We start from the raw sequence: 20,262 nt of genomic DNA on the forward strand, positions 1-20,262 counted from the left end.
GAGATTTCTTCCCCCCTTTCCCCATCTCATCCCATCCATGTCTCCACTCTCCCACTTCCTCTATCTCAGTTTCTGACTATTATTTTCCTACAACACCTAACAAGTTGAAGCATTAAAATATCACACTTTTTATTTGCAGGGTTTGAATGGATATAGTTTTAAAGGTGATTTGGAGAGCGGAGCTTCTTTTTTTGTTCGTAGGTTCGCTCCCAAGGTATTTTTAATGTATTTCCTAGTAATTATGCCCTTTTTAAAAGGAATTTTATTAGGTGGCTTCCTCTTTCTATGTCATCATGCGATTTTTCATTGTTAAGGATTTCCTTCAAACTTTTACCATTTTAACATGAACAATATTATATTTTGTGCCATTTATTTCCGTAGAATACATCTTTTAGACTGAAGCACCTATCTAAATTTTTGCTCAGCTTGGTTGTCTGCTCTGTTGATTATATGGATGGGAACAACCTTGTACTAGTGGACTTCTAACTTAATTGAATTTTCTGGGGGCCTTTTTTTGTGTACTAAATTCATTCCTGGATTGTTAATTGGATGAAAGCAACCACCTTGAGATATTATTGTCATTTTATTAAGGTTCTCATTACTGATTCAATGTCTTAAAATGTTCATGGCATCAGTTGGAAAAAATCCTTGGTGATGATTCTGTACATGTTGATTGGAGGCGTTCATTCTATTTGAACTTGATCGCGCATACATCATACACGGTGACTGTTGCGATTTGCAGGTATTTATCTATCATTCATAAATGCCATCCTTCTTATCGCACTTTGTTACCAGATATTCTGGTTATTGCCAATATAGTGGTGCTTAGTAAGTGTACATAATATCCAATCGTAAGGTTAATATGACATGATTTACATTTTCTTGACCCTCAAATACCTCAGCAAGATGACAACTAACCCAGTGACCTATTCCAATTTACAAGCATGTATTGATAAGTTCATTTGCTCATCACCAACACATTAAAAGCCGAAGTAAGCATTAGAGCTGTTAAATCCAAGCAACATCCAAAATATTATTTGCATGAAATAAAGAACAAAATTAACTATCTTATCTATGACCCATTCATTTTAAAAAAGGGTTCTAACTTCTTACACATTTATTGTAATTAAAAAAAAAGCAATAGAAGTCTCATTATCTCATAGCATGCATGTTGATAGTTTCTCACCACAAATACTTATTTAAGTTATCTTTGTAGTTGTAACTTCCGTAACTGTTAATGACCTCAAAATTAATACCCTATTTGGAAAACAATATTATACGAAGGGATGAGCAGCACTAAACTCAATAGTTTGTTCCCACTATATAAGATAAGTACACATAAACGTAAGTCAAAATGCATAAAAAAACCCATCAAAGCCATTAATCTTAAAGAAGATGCAACACAACAAGGCATATTATGTGCAAGGGAGAAATTATTTTATTTATTTGTATGAAACACATTACAACATAAATATAGGGTTAGATTAAAGCGATGAATGGCCGAGATTATGATTGTCAATAATGAATCATGAATATAAAAAATGAACCATCGGTAGTAGTGCGCGAGCAATGCCTGTATATTCTCTTGATTTGTTAATAAAAAATATTATGAGGAATTTATATTATGATAATATTGTAGTTTATTTCTAAAAAAATTGTAATGACAATCGTTGTTTAAAATTGTGCACTATGAGACGTGCCCATAACTCTTTCTTTTCTTGATATGTTGGCATGATGATAGCCTATCATATATCATCTTAAAATATAAGAGATGCTCACATGTGTGCTTGTGTTGCCAAGTGCATTCTATGTCAATATGATCCGTTTTATCAGTTCCCATGTTTGAGGTTTTACATCTCCATGTATGAGCTCAATACTTGGATAGTAGAAGGGGAACTAGACATCACAGAGAAAGTCGTTGATGAGATCAAATGAACTTGGACACACCTGAGTTAGTAATCTGATGGCTGTTTGATGTTTAAAATAGGAGCTTGATCAGTATGTTTTTAACAATCACAACGATATTAATTCTTCAAAATCTATTGAAACATCATATTTGGTGAAAGATTCATAGTATATTTTTAGATATATGGTGAAGTTATAAAAGAGATAATGGAGCATTTAGTGGTGCATGTTATTACTGACAATACCAGTGCTTGCATGGTAGCATAAAATACGTTGATAGAGCAGAAATCATACGTCTTGAACTTTATGTGCACATTGCACTTGAAAAACTTGGAGAGTTGATTCAACATAGGTACATCTTAACCAAACCAAATAAGATTAATAAGTTAATCTGCAATCATAGTTATGAGTTGGCTTTGATGAGAAAGTATTTTAAGAAAAAAACTATTAAAATTTTCTACAATTAGATTTGTGATGGCCTATTTGACAGGACCTATTTGACTCTGCGAAGCATGTTGGAAGAAAGAAACTTTTGGAAGCTATGTTTATCACCGGACAATGGTTAAACTATGATTGGGCTAAGCAACCTGAAGTCACAAAGGTCAGAAAAATTATTTTGAATGATGGGTGGTTTTGTTCAAGTGTTAGTTATGGCATAAGAGCAACTAAGCCATTTTTTCAAATTTTATGAATAATTGAGGTGGAGAAAAAGCTCTCTGTGTTTCATTTATAATGTGATTGACAAAACTAAAGAATTGATGATAAGACAACTTAGGAGGAAAGAAATCCATTTACAAGAAACTTTGAGAATTAATTGTTAAGTGGAAGCCTAAGCTTCATCATCATTTGCGCGCATTAGGATAATATTTTAATTCTCTATTTCAATATGCTATGAGAATCTCAATTAATTATGAGTTCAAATTTAATTTATTGTATTGTATAAATATACAGATAGCCGACTTAATTGAGGAGGCAATCTTATCTATATTTTGTAACATTTTGAAATAAGGAAGGGCTCTTTGAATTATTACAAACTAAATATATAATTAAAAAATATTTCTGTTATAATTTTTATCATTTTTTAGTTCATGTTCCAACAAATTTGCATGCTATTATAATTATATATTTTTTCCAAAACTAGTTGAATGGCAGGTTCAATTTTGAAATAACAGTTCAGAAGTACAGTGATTTGTTATTTAAATATTGGGTCTTATATGAAGTCATATTTAGTGTGAGTGAAATTAAGGTACATATAGCTAAGTTCATATCAAAATGAGAAATTGTTTGACTGCCTTAATGATGAATTTTTTTTTATTATATACATCAAGAGATTAAAGGATAAATATTTGAAGAGAAAATGCTTTAAAAAAGGATGATTATTCGTTGTTTCATTATAATGTGCCATGGGAATGTTCTGTGGTGGATGGCAAGGAAGTTATACCATTAGATTTGCAAGAACTTCTCCTTGTTGATTTTTCGATGGAGGCAAAGATTGTAGTTTCAACACAAGTTAATAAAAAATTAACAGAAAAAGGTTCTATTAAAATTTATATAATTGAGGTTATACCATCAATATACTCATTGTTTTAAATTTTGATTAATATTCTTATTAGTTTTTATTGATTAAGGAATGGGAAGATGATTGAGATTGAAGATGTGAAGGAAGATTGAGATAATAATATCTACACAATTGAGGATGAGACATGAGAGAAATTAGTTCATTATAATGATTATTTTAATGAGGTTCTACTAAGTCACGAGAGTGTTGGAGACTTTTAATTTACAAAATTCAATATTAGCGGCCTAGATTACTTGTTAATGCTGATTTGGGAGTGGAAAAGACTTATTGTGATGAACTTACATTTATTGTTATGTTTATATTTTGTTATTTTTCTTTGATGTTTGCTTGAAATTTCTTCCTTCATGATTTTGGTATTAAGATGTTAGTATGACACTATTTACATTATAGTTTGATGTTAGTATGATAATTTTATCTTACGTAAATCACTAGGCTATTGAATCCATTAGGTAATGATTCCTATATTGAAAAAGTGTATGCTGTTATTTTATTTTTTTCCTCTATTCTATATCTATTCGATATTATATTAGAATATTATAAGATTAGAATATTATAAGAATATTATAAACCCTATTTTTTCAATATAAAATCAATATAAAATGATTTTATCATTGATCTATCCGCAATTCAATATGGATAGATATATACCACATATATATCTATGCCTTTCCTACTTCATTTTTACAGTGTCGTTTTGAATAGTGGAACGGTTACTTGGACCAAAGGTAGCACAAGTGAGGTTGTGACCTCATGCTTGAATCAATTGAAATGAACATATTAATGGGATTGTTGGCCGTGCTCACAAACTTAATATTAACAGTATGGTGGTAGATATATTAGTTGCACAAATCACAATTAATATCTCTATGGAGTAACAATCAAGAATGATGCATATTCACGTTAGGATTTAAACTCATCTTGGTTATTTTGATCTGGGTGATTAAGACTCTAAAATAAAGATAAATTGCGAACTCCTGTTTATTATTTTTTCAATTAGATTATCACGTGAATCTATTTTGTTTTGGGTCTATTAATTGTCATTTGGGTTGTAATTTTTGTTTGAATATTGAAGCTAAAAAGTCTAGATTTTTAGTTCAGATCAATGACAATGTGTTGATTAATGAGTTAAGTTCAATTCATATCTAGTTGAAATTATTTTGGTCCAAGATTGGATCTAGGATAGAAAACTCATTAGAAAACCCTAAGAAAACTGAAAATCATAAGTGTCCCATGAAAACTCAAATAAAACCCCATTTGCAGGAGCAACAGACACACCAAGTACATGTCTGTCAACTTTTTGAAATTTGAAAATAATTTTGAAATTTAATTTAATGTAACAGTTATATAGTTTGGGTTTTAAAAGTAGCTTGTTTTAATTTTTGAAAAATGAGATCAAATGAATCTCATTCGTTCAATAGTTTACATAATCGTGTTTGATACCGTAATTACTACACATTTCAGAAAGATAAGTGTATATCCCGACGATAAACCTAATCCTGCAAACTAAGAGATTTGTGACATCCATTTGGTCTGCGAACCTTTTATATGTGACCGACAAGTTTCCCTACCTAATATAAAGATAATATAAAGATCTACCTAATATAAAGATTAAGTAGGGTTTATTTTACCTGGGTTTCAAGCTCCCTATAGAGACAAATTTCTATTGTTAATTACATCCCAAATGACGGAGGGTCACTTGAGAAAATTCTCGATAATGATAAGAGGTATTAGGCTTCAAGAAGGTTTAGGTTTTCATGGTAGGACGTGGAAAGACAAATGAGAGTGACTCAAATATGAACAGTTATTTTCAGGAGTTCAAAAGGAGGAAAATGTAGGGGATGCCGCAGATCCTGAGGAGGAACCTCAATGACTTCCCAAACTATCATAATGTGTGGTTGAGTTTTAAAGACGATATTATTTAGGTGTTTGATCTTGCTAATTTTATTATTTGAGACTTAAATTTGTATAATATCTGATTACGCAAATAACCCGTGGAGATAAGAGGGTTTACGTCGTGTCACACGACAACTTGGAACCTAAGACGAGTTGGGAGTTACACTGCACAACATGATTGTACAGAAGTCTAAAAAGGGTGTGATGATTTAATTCGCACTGGGCGAGCCACCTCGAAGTCTTATGGGTTGTTATTATGCTAAGAAGTGATAATGTTGAAGAAGACCCTCTTATCACTTGATACAAACTCCTTGCCGTGTTGTCCACAAAGTTAGCTCCAAGCTCTTGTTGTAGCGATAACTCTAGGATTTAAGTGTTTGAGATTTGTGGTTTATGTTTCACAATTTTGGTGTCAAAGTTTTGTTTTGTTTTGTTTTTGTTTTTGTTTTGCATGCAAAATAAGTAAATTGCAGGTAAATAAAAGGTACTTGAAAAGTAAAATACAGTAAAGTAAATGCTGTAAATAAACTGTAAAAGCGTACCTAGGCATCTGCTACTGTTGCGTGATTAATATTACGAGCATAGTATGATTTGCGACAAATTTAAATAAACTTGCAAAAAAAATAAACAAGGCGAGAAATCCCAGCACGAAAGTCAGAAAAACGAGTCGTTGAAATCACTAGCAAAAGAAACCCTTAGCGACATATTAAAGACCAGGACTGAGTGTAAGACATTGGTGGAAATGAGAGCTCAGAGCCGGACTTTGTGTTTCCCGATCTTGAACAAGAGTTATCAGCCCGACAATCTACGGAGGGCAGTCCTTAAGTTCAATTCAAGTGATTAGCCGTGGACCTTTATACATTTTCATAGAAAAATTATTTGATTTTCATGCAAAAGCTGTTGTTTAATTATTTTTTATACATAGTTATTTTTAATATGAATTTTTTTTTTTATTTTTGTAAATATTTGGTAAAGTTGTGTACTCCATATGCTGGTCATAGTTATTTTTAATATGAAATTTTCAAGAATCTTCACTCTATTTACAACCTAAGAGCGTCCAGAGCAACGATCCCACCAATAATCTTCGAATATCGTCATCAATCATTTCATCTCCTTTAATGAAGATTCTTGAGGTAGGTTATACTATTATAATAATCTCATTTCATATCACTCGTTTAAGCACACACAAACAATATCGTCATTGCCCTCGCCACCTAGACCCTAGACTTATCTTAGTCCGGTGATCTATATGTAACATTAACAAATATCCCCAATTGCTAGGAGGATTTGAGTGTAATGTTTAAACTCAAATTTCGGTGCACTGAGTTTCACTATAGGTTTAGTCATTGCGGGAATTTCAATGTTAATTTAATTAAGGAAGCATGAGCTACGTCTCGGTGCATCCTCATGTCTAATGTCTTAATCAGTTTGTGAATCAGGGTCAAGTGTTTAGTTTCATTATTCATTTGAAAATTAGGTAGATGAACGCACATCTATGGTGTGCTTCTAAAGTCTAGGAAGCCTACACTGAGAATTAAGTAGATGGACTCTCACCTAGGGCGTGCTCCTAAAATCTAGGAAGCATACACTGAGAATTAGGTAGATTAACCCTCACTTAGGATGTGCTCTTAAAATCTAGGAAGCCTACACTGAGAATTAGGTAGATGGACCCTCACCTAGGGTGTGCTCCTAAAATTTTCAAAGCCTACACTGAGAATTAGGTAGATGGACTCTCACCTAGTGTGTGCTCCTAAAATTTAGGATGCCTACACTGAGAATTAGGTAGATTAACCATCACTTAGGATGTGCTCCTAAAATCTAGGAAGCCTACACTGAGAATTAGGTAGATGGACCCTCACCTAGGGCGTGCTCCTAAAATCTTCAAAGCCTACACTGAGAATTAAGTATATGAACTCTCACCTAGGGTGTGCTCCTAAAATCTAGGAAGCCTACACTTTAACTTATGTTCAAAGTAATTTAAGGTGTTCAACCCTCAATTAAGTGTTTTTCAATTAATCCTCAAATATTTCTAAATGCCTTCCAAGTAATTATATCAGAAATTCCATTTTTTTTACTTAGCCATTTGAAAAAAAGTAACAAAATATACTTTCAAAACTAATAAATCTAATGGGGAAATAACAAGTGAATCAACCTAAAAACGTTTAAAATCTTTCAACAACTGTAATTGAATAGATTCTCGAGAAGAATGCTTAAGTTTGTTCCAAGACAGTGTTTTGATTGGCCCAAAAGCCTTCCAATTCAGTAAGAAAAAAAAGAAGTCCAAAAGACACCAAATAGACTCGGAAAAGTGCAGACCAAAAGCTATGAGATAGAATTAAGAAGCACAATCCCTAAGCCACTAGACGGACCCACGAAGTGCAGCTCTTAAGCCGACAAACGGTCCCAAAAGGTGCAGCAAAACCAGCCCTTAAACAGTTCCAAAACCGTGCATTTAAAGGCTTAAAAATCAGTGTTTAAGGGTTCCAAAACAGCTCTCAAGTACTCCAAACAATCATTTCACACTTCTAGACAACTACCTACAACAACTTCTAGGCTCTGACAACCCTCATATGACTCTAAACTACATCTATATGAATCAGAACATCAACTACATGGGCCCAAACAACCACTACAACACCCAAGGAACTGCAGCTGTGTGAGGAGAGGAGGATATGAGCAGGTAAGTTGCGGTGCTTCTTCTGCGTGGGGAAGAGGGAACTCGAAGCGAAGTGGGCACTTCTTCTGCGTGAAGAAGAGGCGAATGGGATCGAGCGAAGCAGGCCAAGGCGAGTTGCTTCAGGTCGCGAGGAGCAAGGATGCGGAATCGAGCGAAACAAGCAGAGCCAAGCGGCTAGGGCTGCGGTCGAGCGAGGAAGAGGGAGTCAGGTTTAGTCGCAAGGAAGGGGGGTTTCGGCTGTGAGGAGAGGAGTTCAGTGCGAGGGTTCGGTCGTGAGAAGAAGAGGTGAAGTGTGGAAGTTTCGGTGAGAAGTTTCGCAAGGGGGGTTTCGGCTGTGAGGAGAGGAGTTCAGCGCGAGGGTTCGATCGTGAGAAGGAGAGGTGAGTTGGCGAAGTTTCAGTGCAGGGAGGCGAAGTCGAGCGAGGGCGAGCGGTGCAGAGGGTGACGAGGTCGACTGAGTGCGAGCGGTTTTCGGTTTGTTTGGGAGAAGGAAGTGAGGTCGAGCAGTTGAGCGATCTTGGAGAACAAGCGAATCGAGAGAAAGAGGGTGAGGGAACGGGAATGACGACGAATGCCTGGAAGAAGGGGGAGTCGAATTGTATAGCCGAAGTTTGAATGGAGCCTTTACTTGAAGCAATTGACGGGGGATTAATTTGTTTCCATGCACAGAGGAAACTTAATTGGAAAAAAAAAATCCTTAATTATACCCAATTATTGTGGGATTAAATGATATATTTGATATTTGAAATTTGAAAATTGTGAGCTGAAGTAATTAGCCTGTGCTTAGCCCATATCCAACCCAAGTCAAACTTGAGTTGAGCATGGTTTGAGTCCAGACTCACGCCCCGCTAATTAAAAAAATGTGCATCGATTTCCGTGTCATTTGTGCGCATGCGTAACCCTAGTAATATGAGTGTCCTTCCTAGTTAAAATTGATGTTCCGATTGCGTCGGTGCACTCTGTTTCGTCATCCAGGGTCTTCCAGACAAGTTCGCTGACGGTCTTACCAAAATGTGTCAACTTCGTGCGTGGTGTAGAGAATGCATTGTTGAGTCACAGAGGGTTCACCTAAGGCCGTCTGATCTTGTATGAACTCATTTTTGGACCCTCTACATGTTGGTTCTTAGCCCTTGCAACTAGAAGTTGAGTGCTTGGAACCACTCATGCGAGTAGGATCAGCCGACCTTTGGTGAACCCTCCGTGACTCAACAACACACTCGCTACACCACACACAAAGTTGACAAATTTGGGCTTGTCTGTCGGCGAACTTGTCTGGACGACCCCGGATGACGAAACGGACTGCGCCGACGCGTCCCGAATATCAATTTTAATTAGGAAGGACACTCATATTGCTAGGGTTACGCGTGCACACAACTGACACAAAAATCGATGCACATTTTTTAAATTAGTGGGGTGTGGACCTGGGCTCAACCCAGGTTCAACTCGAGTTTGATTTGGACTGGATAGGGCTAAGCACAAACTAATTACTTCAGCTCACAAATTTCAAATATATCATTTAATCCCACAATAATTGGATATTATTAATGATTAATTTTTTTTTCTAATTAAGTATCCTCTGTGCATGAAAACAAATTAATCCCCCGCCAATTGCTTCAAGTAAAGTCTCCATCCAAACTTCGACTATACAATTCAGGTCCCCCTTCTTTCAGGCATTTGATGTCATTCTCGTTCGCTCCCTCTCTCTCTCTCTCGATTTGATTGTTCTCCAAGATCTCTCGACTGTTCGACCTCGCCTCCTTCTCTCGAACAAACCGAAGACCGCTCGCACTCACTCGACCTCGTCACCCTCTGCACCGCTCGCCCTCGAGCCTCCTTGCACCGAAACTTTGCCAACTCACCTCTCATCACAGCCGAAACCCCCCTTCCTTGCGACTGAACCCGACGCCCTCTTTCTCGCTTGATCACAGTCCTAGCCGCTCGACTCTGCTTGTTCCGCTCGATTCCGCCTCCTTGCTCCTCGCGATCCTAAGTCGCTCGCCTCAGGATGCTCCACTTGATCCCATTCGCCTCTCTTCACGCAGAAGAAGCGCCCGCTTCGCTTCGAGTTCCCTCTTGCCCACGCAGAAGAAGCGCTGCAACTTACCTGCTCGTATCCTCCTCTCCTCACACAACTACAACTCCTTTCCCTAAGGTGAAGGATTTCCTCTATCTGGTATGTAAAACTTCACTGTCATTTCTTTTTTTTCTATTCTTTCTAGAAGAACTCTATCATTTAAAAGAAAATGGTCGATAAACTATTTATTCTGTTATGAGCTGGAGAGAGTTAGGATGAGTAAGTTATCTATGTTGATGTCTCTTAAAACAGAAGTCAGGGGATTGAATTTGATTGCAACTTCTCATTCACTTGTTATGACCATCCCTTTTGTTTGGTATGAATTTTAGGGAAGATTTGCATGCCAACTTCTTACATATATCTATATGTCTTACATAAGAATCTCAATTTTTTTTACTACATCCAATTCTTATGAGTTTACATGCATGCTACCAACACATATGCTTACACGTATAAAGGGAATGAAAACCAAAATGCATGTTGCAACTCTTATGGATTTATAGGCACCATCCAAGCTCAAGCCTTTACATAAATACCACATGATTTTTTTTAGTTACATGTCTAAATTAAAATGTTTACATATATGCCACTCTACCAATGCATGAAATAAGTTGCTTGGGCATTCTTGCTAAACGGTTTGATTTTCCTCGATGATTGCCGGTTACATTTGTCTCTTTTTTGGTAGATTAAGTGCAGATTTTAAACCCTTTAAACACTTTTTTGAGTTGGTTTATGCATTGTTCAGACACCTGTTTTTGAGACGGAAATGTTGATTGTTTTAAGGGGATTTGTGCATCTCTTTGTTGGGGATTTGTGCATCTCTTTGTTGAAAATGGTGGCTGTTTACAGCTAGTTAGGTGATGTATGAAGCTTGGAATTGCTGTTTGGGCATTGTAGGAAGTTTAGGACTGTTGTAGGTTGCTGCATATGACTTAATATTGATGTTTGGGTGTTATATGGAGCTTGGAATTGTTGTTTGGGCGCTGTAGGAAGCTTATGACTACTGTAGGTTGCTGCGTTTGGCTTAAAATTGATGCTTGGGTGCTGTATGGAGCTTGGAATTGTTGTTTGGGCGCTGTAGGAAACTTAGGACTGCCGTAGGTTGCTGTGTATGGCTTAAAATTGATGTTTGGGTGCTATAGGGAGCTTGGAATTGCTGTTTGGGCGCTGTAGGAAGCTTAGGACTATCGTAGGTTGCTGCGTATGGCTTAAAATTGATGTTTGGGTGTTGTAGGGAGCTTGGAATTGTTGTTTGGGTGCTGTAGGAAGCTTAAGACTGCTGTAGGTTGCTGTGTATGGCTTAAAATTTATGTTTGGGTGTTGTCGGAGCTAGAAACTACTATAGGTAGCTGTTTGGGTGTTGTAGTTGTTGTTTGGGCCTATGTAGTTGATGTTTTGGTTTATATAGATGTTGTTTGGGGTCATATGAGGGTTGTTGGAGCCTAGAAGCTGTTGTAGGTAGTTGTCTGGAAGTGTCAAATGGTTGTTTGGAGTAGTTGAGAGTTGTTTTGGAACCCTTAAACATTGGTTTTTAAGCCTTTAAATGCACGATTTTGGAACTGTTTAGGGGTTGTTTTTGCTGCACTTTTTGGAACTATTTGTGACTTAAGAGTTGCACTTCGTGGGTCCGTCTAGTGGCTTAGGCGTTGTACTTTTTTATTCCATCTCATAGTTTTTGGTCCGCACTTTTCTGAGTTTATTTGGTGTCTTTTGGACCTCTCTTTTTCTTACCAAATTGGAAGACTTTTGGGCCGATCAAAACACTCTCTTGGAACAAACTTAAGCATTCTTCTCGAGAGTCTATTTAATTACAGTTGTTGAAAGATTTTAAACGTTTTTAGGTTGGTTCACTTGCTGTTTCCCCATTGGATTTGTTAGTTTTGGAAGTGGTACAACCTTCTCTTTTCGTTTGTTTTGTTACTTTTGTTAAAAGGTTAAGCCAAAAAAATGAGAATTTCTGATGTAATTATTTGGAAGACATTTAGAAATACTTGAGGATTAATTGAAAAACACTTAATTAAGGGTATAACACCCTAAATCACTTTGAGCACAAGTTAAAGTGTAGGCTTCCAAGATTTTACGAGCACACCTTAGGTGAGAGTTCATTTACTAATTCTCAGTGTAAACTTCCTAGATTTTAGTTGCACACCCTAGGTGAGGGTCCATCTACCTGATTCTGAGTGTAGACTTCCTAGATTTTAGGAGCACATCCTAACTGAGAGACCATCTACCTAATTTTCAGTGTAGGCTTCCTAGATTTTAGGAGCACACTATAAGTAAGCGTTCTACCTAATTTTTGAATGAATAATGAAACTAAAAACTTGACCCTGATTCACAAACAGATTAAGACACTAGACATGAGTATGTACCGAGACGTAGTTCATGCTTCCTTAATTAAATCAATATTGGAATTCCCACAATGATTTAACATACAGTGAAATCCAGTGCACTGGGATTTGAGTTTGAACATCACACTCAAATCCTCCTAACAATTGAGGACATTTATTAATGTCACATATAGATCACCGGACTAGGATAAGTCTAGGGTCTAGGTGGCGAGGGCAATGACGACATTGCTTATGTGTGTTTAAACGAGGGATTTGAAGTGAGATTATTTGAATAATATCTCCTACCTCAATGATCTTAAATAAGGGAGAGAAAATAATCGATGATGCTATTCGCCGATTCTTGGTGGTATCGTTGCCCCCGACGCTCTAAGTTTATTAGTAGTTCTAGCACGATTAGAGTGATTAGCCTGTGGACTACAAGACATTACAAAATATTTACAAAATTAAAACAAAAATCTCTTTTGCATTTTAAAAAGAACTCTGTATAAAAAAAACTTAAACAATAACTTTTGTATGAAAATCAAAGAATTTATCTATGAAAATTTATATAGATCCACGGCTAATCACTTGGATTGAGGTTTAGGACTTCCCTCCATAGATTGTCGGGCTGGTAACTCTTGTTCAAGATCGGGAAACACACAGTCCAACTCTGAGCCCCCACTTCTACCAATTTCTTACACTCAGTCATGGTCTTTCATATGTGGCTAAGGGTTTCTTTTGCTTGTGATTTCTACGACTCGTTTTTTTGATTTTCGTGTTGGGTTTTCTCGCCTTGTTTATTTTTCTTGCAAATTTATTTAAATTTGTTGCAAATCATACTATGCTCGCAATATTAATCACGCAACAGTAACAGTTGTCGAAGTACACTGGCAAATGCCCAGGTACGCTTTTACAGTTTATCTATATCATTTTACTTTTCAAGTACTTTTTATTTACCTGCAATTTGTTAATTCTGCATGCAAAACAAAACCAAACTTTGACACCAAAACTCTGAAACATAAATCACCAATCTCAAACAATTAAATCCTGAAGCTATCGTAACAACAAGAGTTTGGAGCTAACTTTATGGGCAGACGGGTGAGGAGTTTGGATCGAGCGACAAAATGATCTTCTTCAGCATTATCGCTTCCTAGCATAATAACAACCCATAAGACTTAGAGGTAGCTCGCCCAGTGCGACGTAAATCCTCACATTCTTTTTAGACTCCTCCACAACTATGCTGTGCAGCGTAAGTCCGAACTTGCCTTAGGTTTCAAGGTTGTCGTGTTACATGACGTAAACCCTTTTTTATTTCCGCGGGCTATTTTTATAATCGAATATTATGCAAATTTAAGTCACAAATAATAAAATTGGCAGAATTAAACACTTAAATTACATCGTCTCTAAAATTCAACCACATATTAAGATTGTTTGGGAAGTCACTGAGGTTTCTTCTCAAGATCTGTGACATCCCCTACATTTTCCTCCCTTTTGACTCCTGAAAATAACTGTTCCTATTTGAGTCACTCCCATTTGTCTTTTCAAGTCCTACCGTGTAAACCTAAACCTCGAATTCTTGAAGACTAGTACCTCTGATCATTATCGAGAGTTTTCTCAAGTGACCCTCCGTCATTTGAGATGTAATTAACTATAGGGGCGTGCCGCTATAGGGAACTTGGAACTCAGATAATATAAACTATACTTAATCTTTATATTAGGTAGAGGAACTTGTTGGTCACCTATAAAAAGTTTGCAGGTTAAATGGATGTCACAATCTCTTTGTTTGCAGGATTAGGTCTATCGTCATGATATACACTCATCTTTCTGAAATATATAATATTTACAGTATCAGACACAATTATACAAACTATTGAAAAAATGAGATCCATTTGGTCTCATTTTTCACAAATTAAAACACGCTACTTTCAAAGCCCAAACTATATACTTGTTATATTAAATTAAATTTCAAAATTAATTTCAATTTTCAAAAAGTTGACCCACAGTACATAGATTTATTTTATATTTATTGCATTTTTCCATATTTACTGGATCTTTCACTACTATTCTTTACTATTCTTTGTATTGTTTTCCTTACTGTACTTTTATTGTTCTTTTGTCCTTTCATTTTCTTAAAGAGCATGCAGGGCCCTCTAGGATAGAAAACAGTAAGACATCTGTTTAGGAGATGCACTATGGCAAGCGACTGACCCAACAATTGCATGTTCACATAAAAGATCTCCACTTTAAACCCAGAATTCGATTCCTCTAAATAAGGAGCTTGGAGCAAGGCTTCGAGGGCAGCACGACCAGGACGCAGCGGACGTAGGATGACGATCTGCAACAACAAAACAAATCTACATAAGCTAAACCATTATGTAGAATAAATAACATAAGTCATAGGATTTCGAGGTGGTCTGCTTAGCACGACATAAATCATCACATCATCTTTTTGACTTTTGCACAACCATGCTGTGCAATATAAGTCCTAACACTTTTTAGGATTTCGAGGTTGCCGTGTGATACAACGTAAATCTTTTATCTTCTTGGACTATTTGCATGATCAGATATCGTGCGAGTGTAAGCCCTAAATAATAAAATTGACAAGATTAAATATTAATTAACTTCACTTCAAAGACATAAAACCAAACACTGGGATAGATGAGAAGTCATCGAGATTCTCTTGTATTCATGATATCCCCTACCTTTCACTACTTTAATCTCCTGAAAATAACTGTTCCTATTTTTGAGTCATTCCCTTTTGACTTAACTACGTTCTATCTTTAAAAATAAACATTGAAAACTTGATGACAAAATCACTGATCTTAATCGAGAGTTTTCTTAAGTGACTTCAGTTATTTAAGATGTAATTAACTCTAGAGACTTACCTCTATAAGGAACCAAGAACCAAGGTAAAATAAATCATATTTAATCTTTATATTAGGTAGGAGAACTTGTTGGTCACACATAAAAGGTTTTATAGATTAAACGAATGTCATAAACTCTTTAGTTCAGGTGGTTAAGCCTACTATAAGTGATATGTTTATCCTTCGGGATAATGTATTATTTGCGGTATCACGCTCAACCATCTAAACTATCGAATATGTGGGATCGATTTGACATCATTTATTCAAAATTAAATTATTATTTTCAATCAAAATCACACACACACACACACACACACACACACACACACACACACACACACACACACACACACACACACACACACACACACACACACACACACACATATATATATATATATATATATTAAAACTATTTTTAAATTTAAAATATTTTCAAATTTTCGGCCGACAATGTACTAGTTCGCCTTTTCGTTAATGTGGATTTTTTAATCAATTATAATACATTTTAATGGAGATCTATCGAATCCCTTTCAACAAAAAGAATCAGGAGTCCAAGGCAATTGTATTTTATATATTGACTTACTTTTTAAGGATTTCTCCTGTATATGAAACTGTTTAGAAATTGTGGGAGGAGTTTGTTATCTTGATGTAGCGGCATTTGGTTATTTGAGCTTCGTTAAGGTCAACAGAAATAACTATGGTGAAAATTACAATGCCTATGGATGTCTGGATACCTAATAACAAAGCGTAAATTATAGCTAAAATTTCAGAAATTAACTTATCTAAAATTAAGTTGCTGCTACTATAATTAGCTTTGATTGAAAATGCTCTCCTGTTAATGGAAGAGATAATTAACTATAAACGCTTGAGCCTATGAGAAACTTAGAATCATAGATCTTAAATTTTTTTCAAAATGAAGGCAAAATATTAATGTTGTCTTATATAATGTCTTATTAGCCTTTTGAAAAATTGTCCCGGAATCTTATGTAAAACTCTCATCCATTTTTGAGTGAGGCTGAGATGCACATTTTTGGAGCCCACAAGCAAGTGGCTAAGCACTTGGCCTGAGATATTCAAGTCTCCTTGACACAAATAGTGTCATCTTGGAGTGCTTATTCTTCATTTTTGTCTAGAATCTGCGTGGAGTTATGGTCCATGCGGTTGACTAAATGTTGTTTAATTCTTTCCCCCTATTTATTTGGTTTCCAATTGTGACATGCAGACTTCGACTTTTGTTATGTCGCTTTGCTTTTTCACTTTTGGTATTCTTCATTTCATTTCACTAGAGACTAGAAATGGAAGGTTCATCAACAAGTATATTTGGTGAAGATTGAATGGTTGGAGTGATAATTGAATGACCTGAATATTTTGGGAATTGTGTCAAGTTTCATCTCTTGGAATGATTTGTGCCTTGATTTTTTATTTACGAGCAACTTCTCTCCCTTCAAGTAGATTCCATCACAACCTCCAGGTCCTTCATCAGTCAACAGTTCGAAATGACTGGAAGCAATTTAAGAGGGCTTCTCAAGCTACAATATTTTGAAGTCTCATCAGATTAATTTTTTTCGGAATTATATTCTTTTCTCAGCTCTTGTAAAAAGTTCGAAGAATGTGATATTGAATGACCTTGCTTTATCTGTGATTAGGTTTGTAATTGAGTAGAGGCGAGTCGGGTATACTTGATTAAATTGAGATAACTTTATAATTTGCAAGCTTTCTCTTGAATGACTGGTATTAGGCAAGCAAAATGAATTTTTATTTTTTTAATTTTTGTTGAGTTGGGTCAATTTCTTGTTTGTATCTTCAGGAAGGACATATAATAGTGTTTTTAAACTGTAGTCTCAATTATTATGGTTTATTCACAATAACTATGATATTTATACCTCTATAATATTTGTAGAATTCTCATATTTCTGAATCAATTTCTTTATATTTTTGAGGAATGAGCTAAGTTCATATTGGAATTGGAGGAATCAATGGCTTTTAGATCGGAAGGTTATAAAGAACGGTCATCTCATTAGAATAAGTTTTGGGATGAAATAGTGATGTGTAGAAATTAAAATTACCCAGTAATTCATGTTATTAGTTATGCTGCACTCAGTGTTATGTTCATATTATTATATGATATTCAAATAAAGGGGTAATGTTAGTTTTGTTTGAGGACTTTACTTTGATGGTGTTTAATTTATATAAGATATTCAAATTTCTCAAATACCAATTTCTCCATTTCAATTGCGTGCCAGACTCTACTTTAGAGCTGATAAAACAGAAAAAATCTCTTTATTTAATTTATAGATAATAGTTCCACTCTGAGTATTCAAAATATATCAAATATATTTTGTAATTAAAATACAGTCAAATTCAAAATGCTGGGAACGAAACAACCCCTAAATACTTGCAATGGTTCGCCATGCATCCTTATTTTAACAACTGTAATATTACTTGATGAGAACTATATTCCCAATCGTTCAATGAAAATTTTTTACATGATTTCTTTTGGTGTATACTCATGAAGTAGTCAAAATTTTCCTCTGTTAACATGGAAGAATGAAGTGGGCCATTGATTGTAATAATTAAAATCATTTTAAACTTGGCAAATAATTTTAATGCTGATGCTGTTATAAAAGACAACGTGTAGCTGAATATAATGTTGTAAAACTATTTCTTATTTTTGCATCCAAATCGCTCTATAAACCCACAGCTATTACTAATTATGTTTCTAGTGAGGACGATTATTACGGATTTTTATTGATGCTTGTTCGCTAGAATTCAGCTTCCGCCGAACTTAAATTTATATTTCTAGTGAGGACGATAATTACGAATTTTTCAGTTTAATATTCATTTTTCATTTTGCATGTTTATCCTTTTTGATAAATATTGAATAATAAAGATTCTGATATAGTTTACTTACACAGCACTCAGTCTCTCCTCAGCCACCAAATTGGGGAAGATACATCATTGTCTTCTATTTACAAGGTACATAGAATCTAACTCTTTTTTGTCCATAATGTACTCTGGATCTTTTATTGGGTTGGTTTTTTGTCTTTAAGAACCTCTTTCCCATTCTTTCATCGTCCTCCATATGTGCAAACTCTAATGATTTGTTTTGTCACTGCTATCTAAATGTGAGTGTAGTAATGGATTATTTTTATAGATATATTATAAAATTGACATTTCACGTCTTACTTGAATGTTAGATTTATTAATGCATGACAAAATATTCACATTCATCCATGTTTTATCAACTTTCATATTTGGCAATCTGTATTATTGCATAGTAATTTTATGACCATTTTGACAACGGGTCTTAAAAGTTTTGCTAACAATTTTATCCAAAATAAGTTTAACATGTCAAACAAAACTCAAAATAGATGAATGAAAATTCGGGATCAATGATGATGAGTGGATGAATTGGTTTATGCATCTAATTTTATATTTATTTTTATTGAGTGTTGCATGAGGTTTTAAACTTAATTTGTGCAGTTTCTTTTTTATAAATTTATCCTTCCATTTTCCTTCAACTTTCTTAAAATTAATTTTATCTATTCATTCATGTAGATGCATTTTATGATCTTGAAAATGTCCATGATAGCTTATTCTATTTTTCACTACCTTGTAATCAATAAATGATGTCTAATTGTTCATTTTTTGTAGTTTTGTTAGACATTAATCTTGACATTCTCATTCTTTCTATGCTAAGCTTGGCTATTGATGATATTTTTATCTCCCAATACTGATAAAGCATAATGGACCAAATCATGATTTAATAAAATTTATCTTTAGGTCTTGATGATATTCTTTTGTTGCTAAAACTTTGTGAAGGACACTCAATCTTGATGATATTCTCTTAGTTATATCCTTTTCTTTATCCCTATTCTTTTATGTAATAGATCAAGTGCATCAAAATTTATCAAGCTTAAATATCATTTTTCCTCTAATAATATTGATTGATAAATCTTAAATTATGCGCACTATAGTTATATTTCTGAAACTCGATCTTTGTTCCGCTAAACTTTAGCTCTCATCTACTGAATATTATTTGTATTTGTTTTTCGATTTTTACCTTTTTAGTAGATATTTCATTGATTGGAATTATATCAATATGCAAGAATCATACTCCAAAGCACCTCAATTGAATAGCATTTGATAAGCATTACAAGCAGCAGTCCCACTACAACTATTTAAACATACGGTCTTTGTATTAAAAATTCAAGCCTTATATCTTTTACATATCTTTTTCATTATTTAAATTTTTTCACATTTCAAAGAATTATTGGTCATTTAGAACTTTATCATGTTCAAAAAGCAAACACTGTAACACCCCAATTTGAATTTCTTTTGCAAGCATATCAACTAATACAAATGGTATGAAATTAACGCTTGGTCTTTGATATAATCCTATGCAAGGAAATGTTGGTTTTTGATCTATACATTTTATCACTACATAAGTTGCCTTAGTTTAAGTCAATGCTTTATCATATGTATCTTTCATCTTCAACATATTTTTGGCCTAACTTCTTTGTTCTTTTTAGTGCTCACCTATTTAGTTCTTAGTTGAGCCTTTTCAAGATTTATAAAGTTCATATAAAATCTTGTTTCTGCTTGATATATTTCTATTAATTATCATGGTAGAACAATAACCTCTATTACTGTGCTATCCAATTCACAATTAACATTTATCACCTTGTGCTTTACATAGTTTTCTTTTATTAGTACAACCTTATAATTAAGATATAATTAAACGTTCAATTAATGAAAAACTTATATGCATATATTAGCAGGTTAATGAGAGACCCAAGTGAAAGAATAGTCACAGATTAAACATTTTCTATTTATAATCATGTTGGTGGCTTATTTGCAATTGAGTTTATCATTCTCCTTTAGATATGAATAGTTAAAGCTTCTACATAACTTTGAGTCTTTAATTGATTAAAATTTCT

The 20,262-nt window shown here is 34.6% G+C and overlaps 1 protein-coding gene across 1 annotated transcript in view; it reads left to right on the forward strand.

Annotated features, from left to right (window-relative positions):
* The window catches only part of LOC110031984, a 38,707-nt gene that overhangs the window by 3,108 nt on the left and 15,337 nt on the right, over window positions 1-20,262 (forward strand). The window contains exons 3-5 of the mRNA XM_020735463.1: window positions 140-214; window positions 636-742; window positions 18,238-18,298. Coding sequence (XP_020591122.1) covers window positions 140-214; window positions 636-742; window positions 18,238-18,298 — 243 coding nt within the window. The remainder of the gene's footprint in view (window positions 1-139; window positions 215-635; window positions 743-18,237; window positions 18,299-20,262) is intronic.

Source organism: Phalaenopsis equestris, unplaced genomic scaffold (genome assembly GCF_001263595.1).
Source record: "Phalaenopsis equestris unplaced genomic scaffold, ASM126359v1 Scaffold000873, whole genome shotgun sequence".
Lineage (NCBI taxonomy): Eukaryota > Viridiplantae > Streptophyta > Magnoliopsida > Asparagales > Orchidaceae > Phalaenopsis > Phalaenopsis equestris.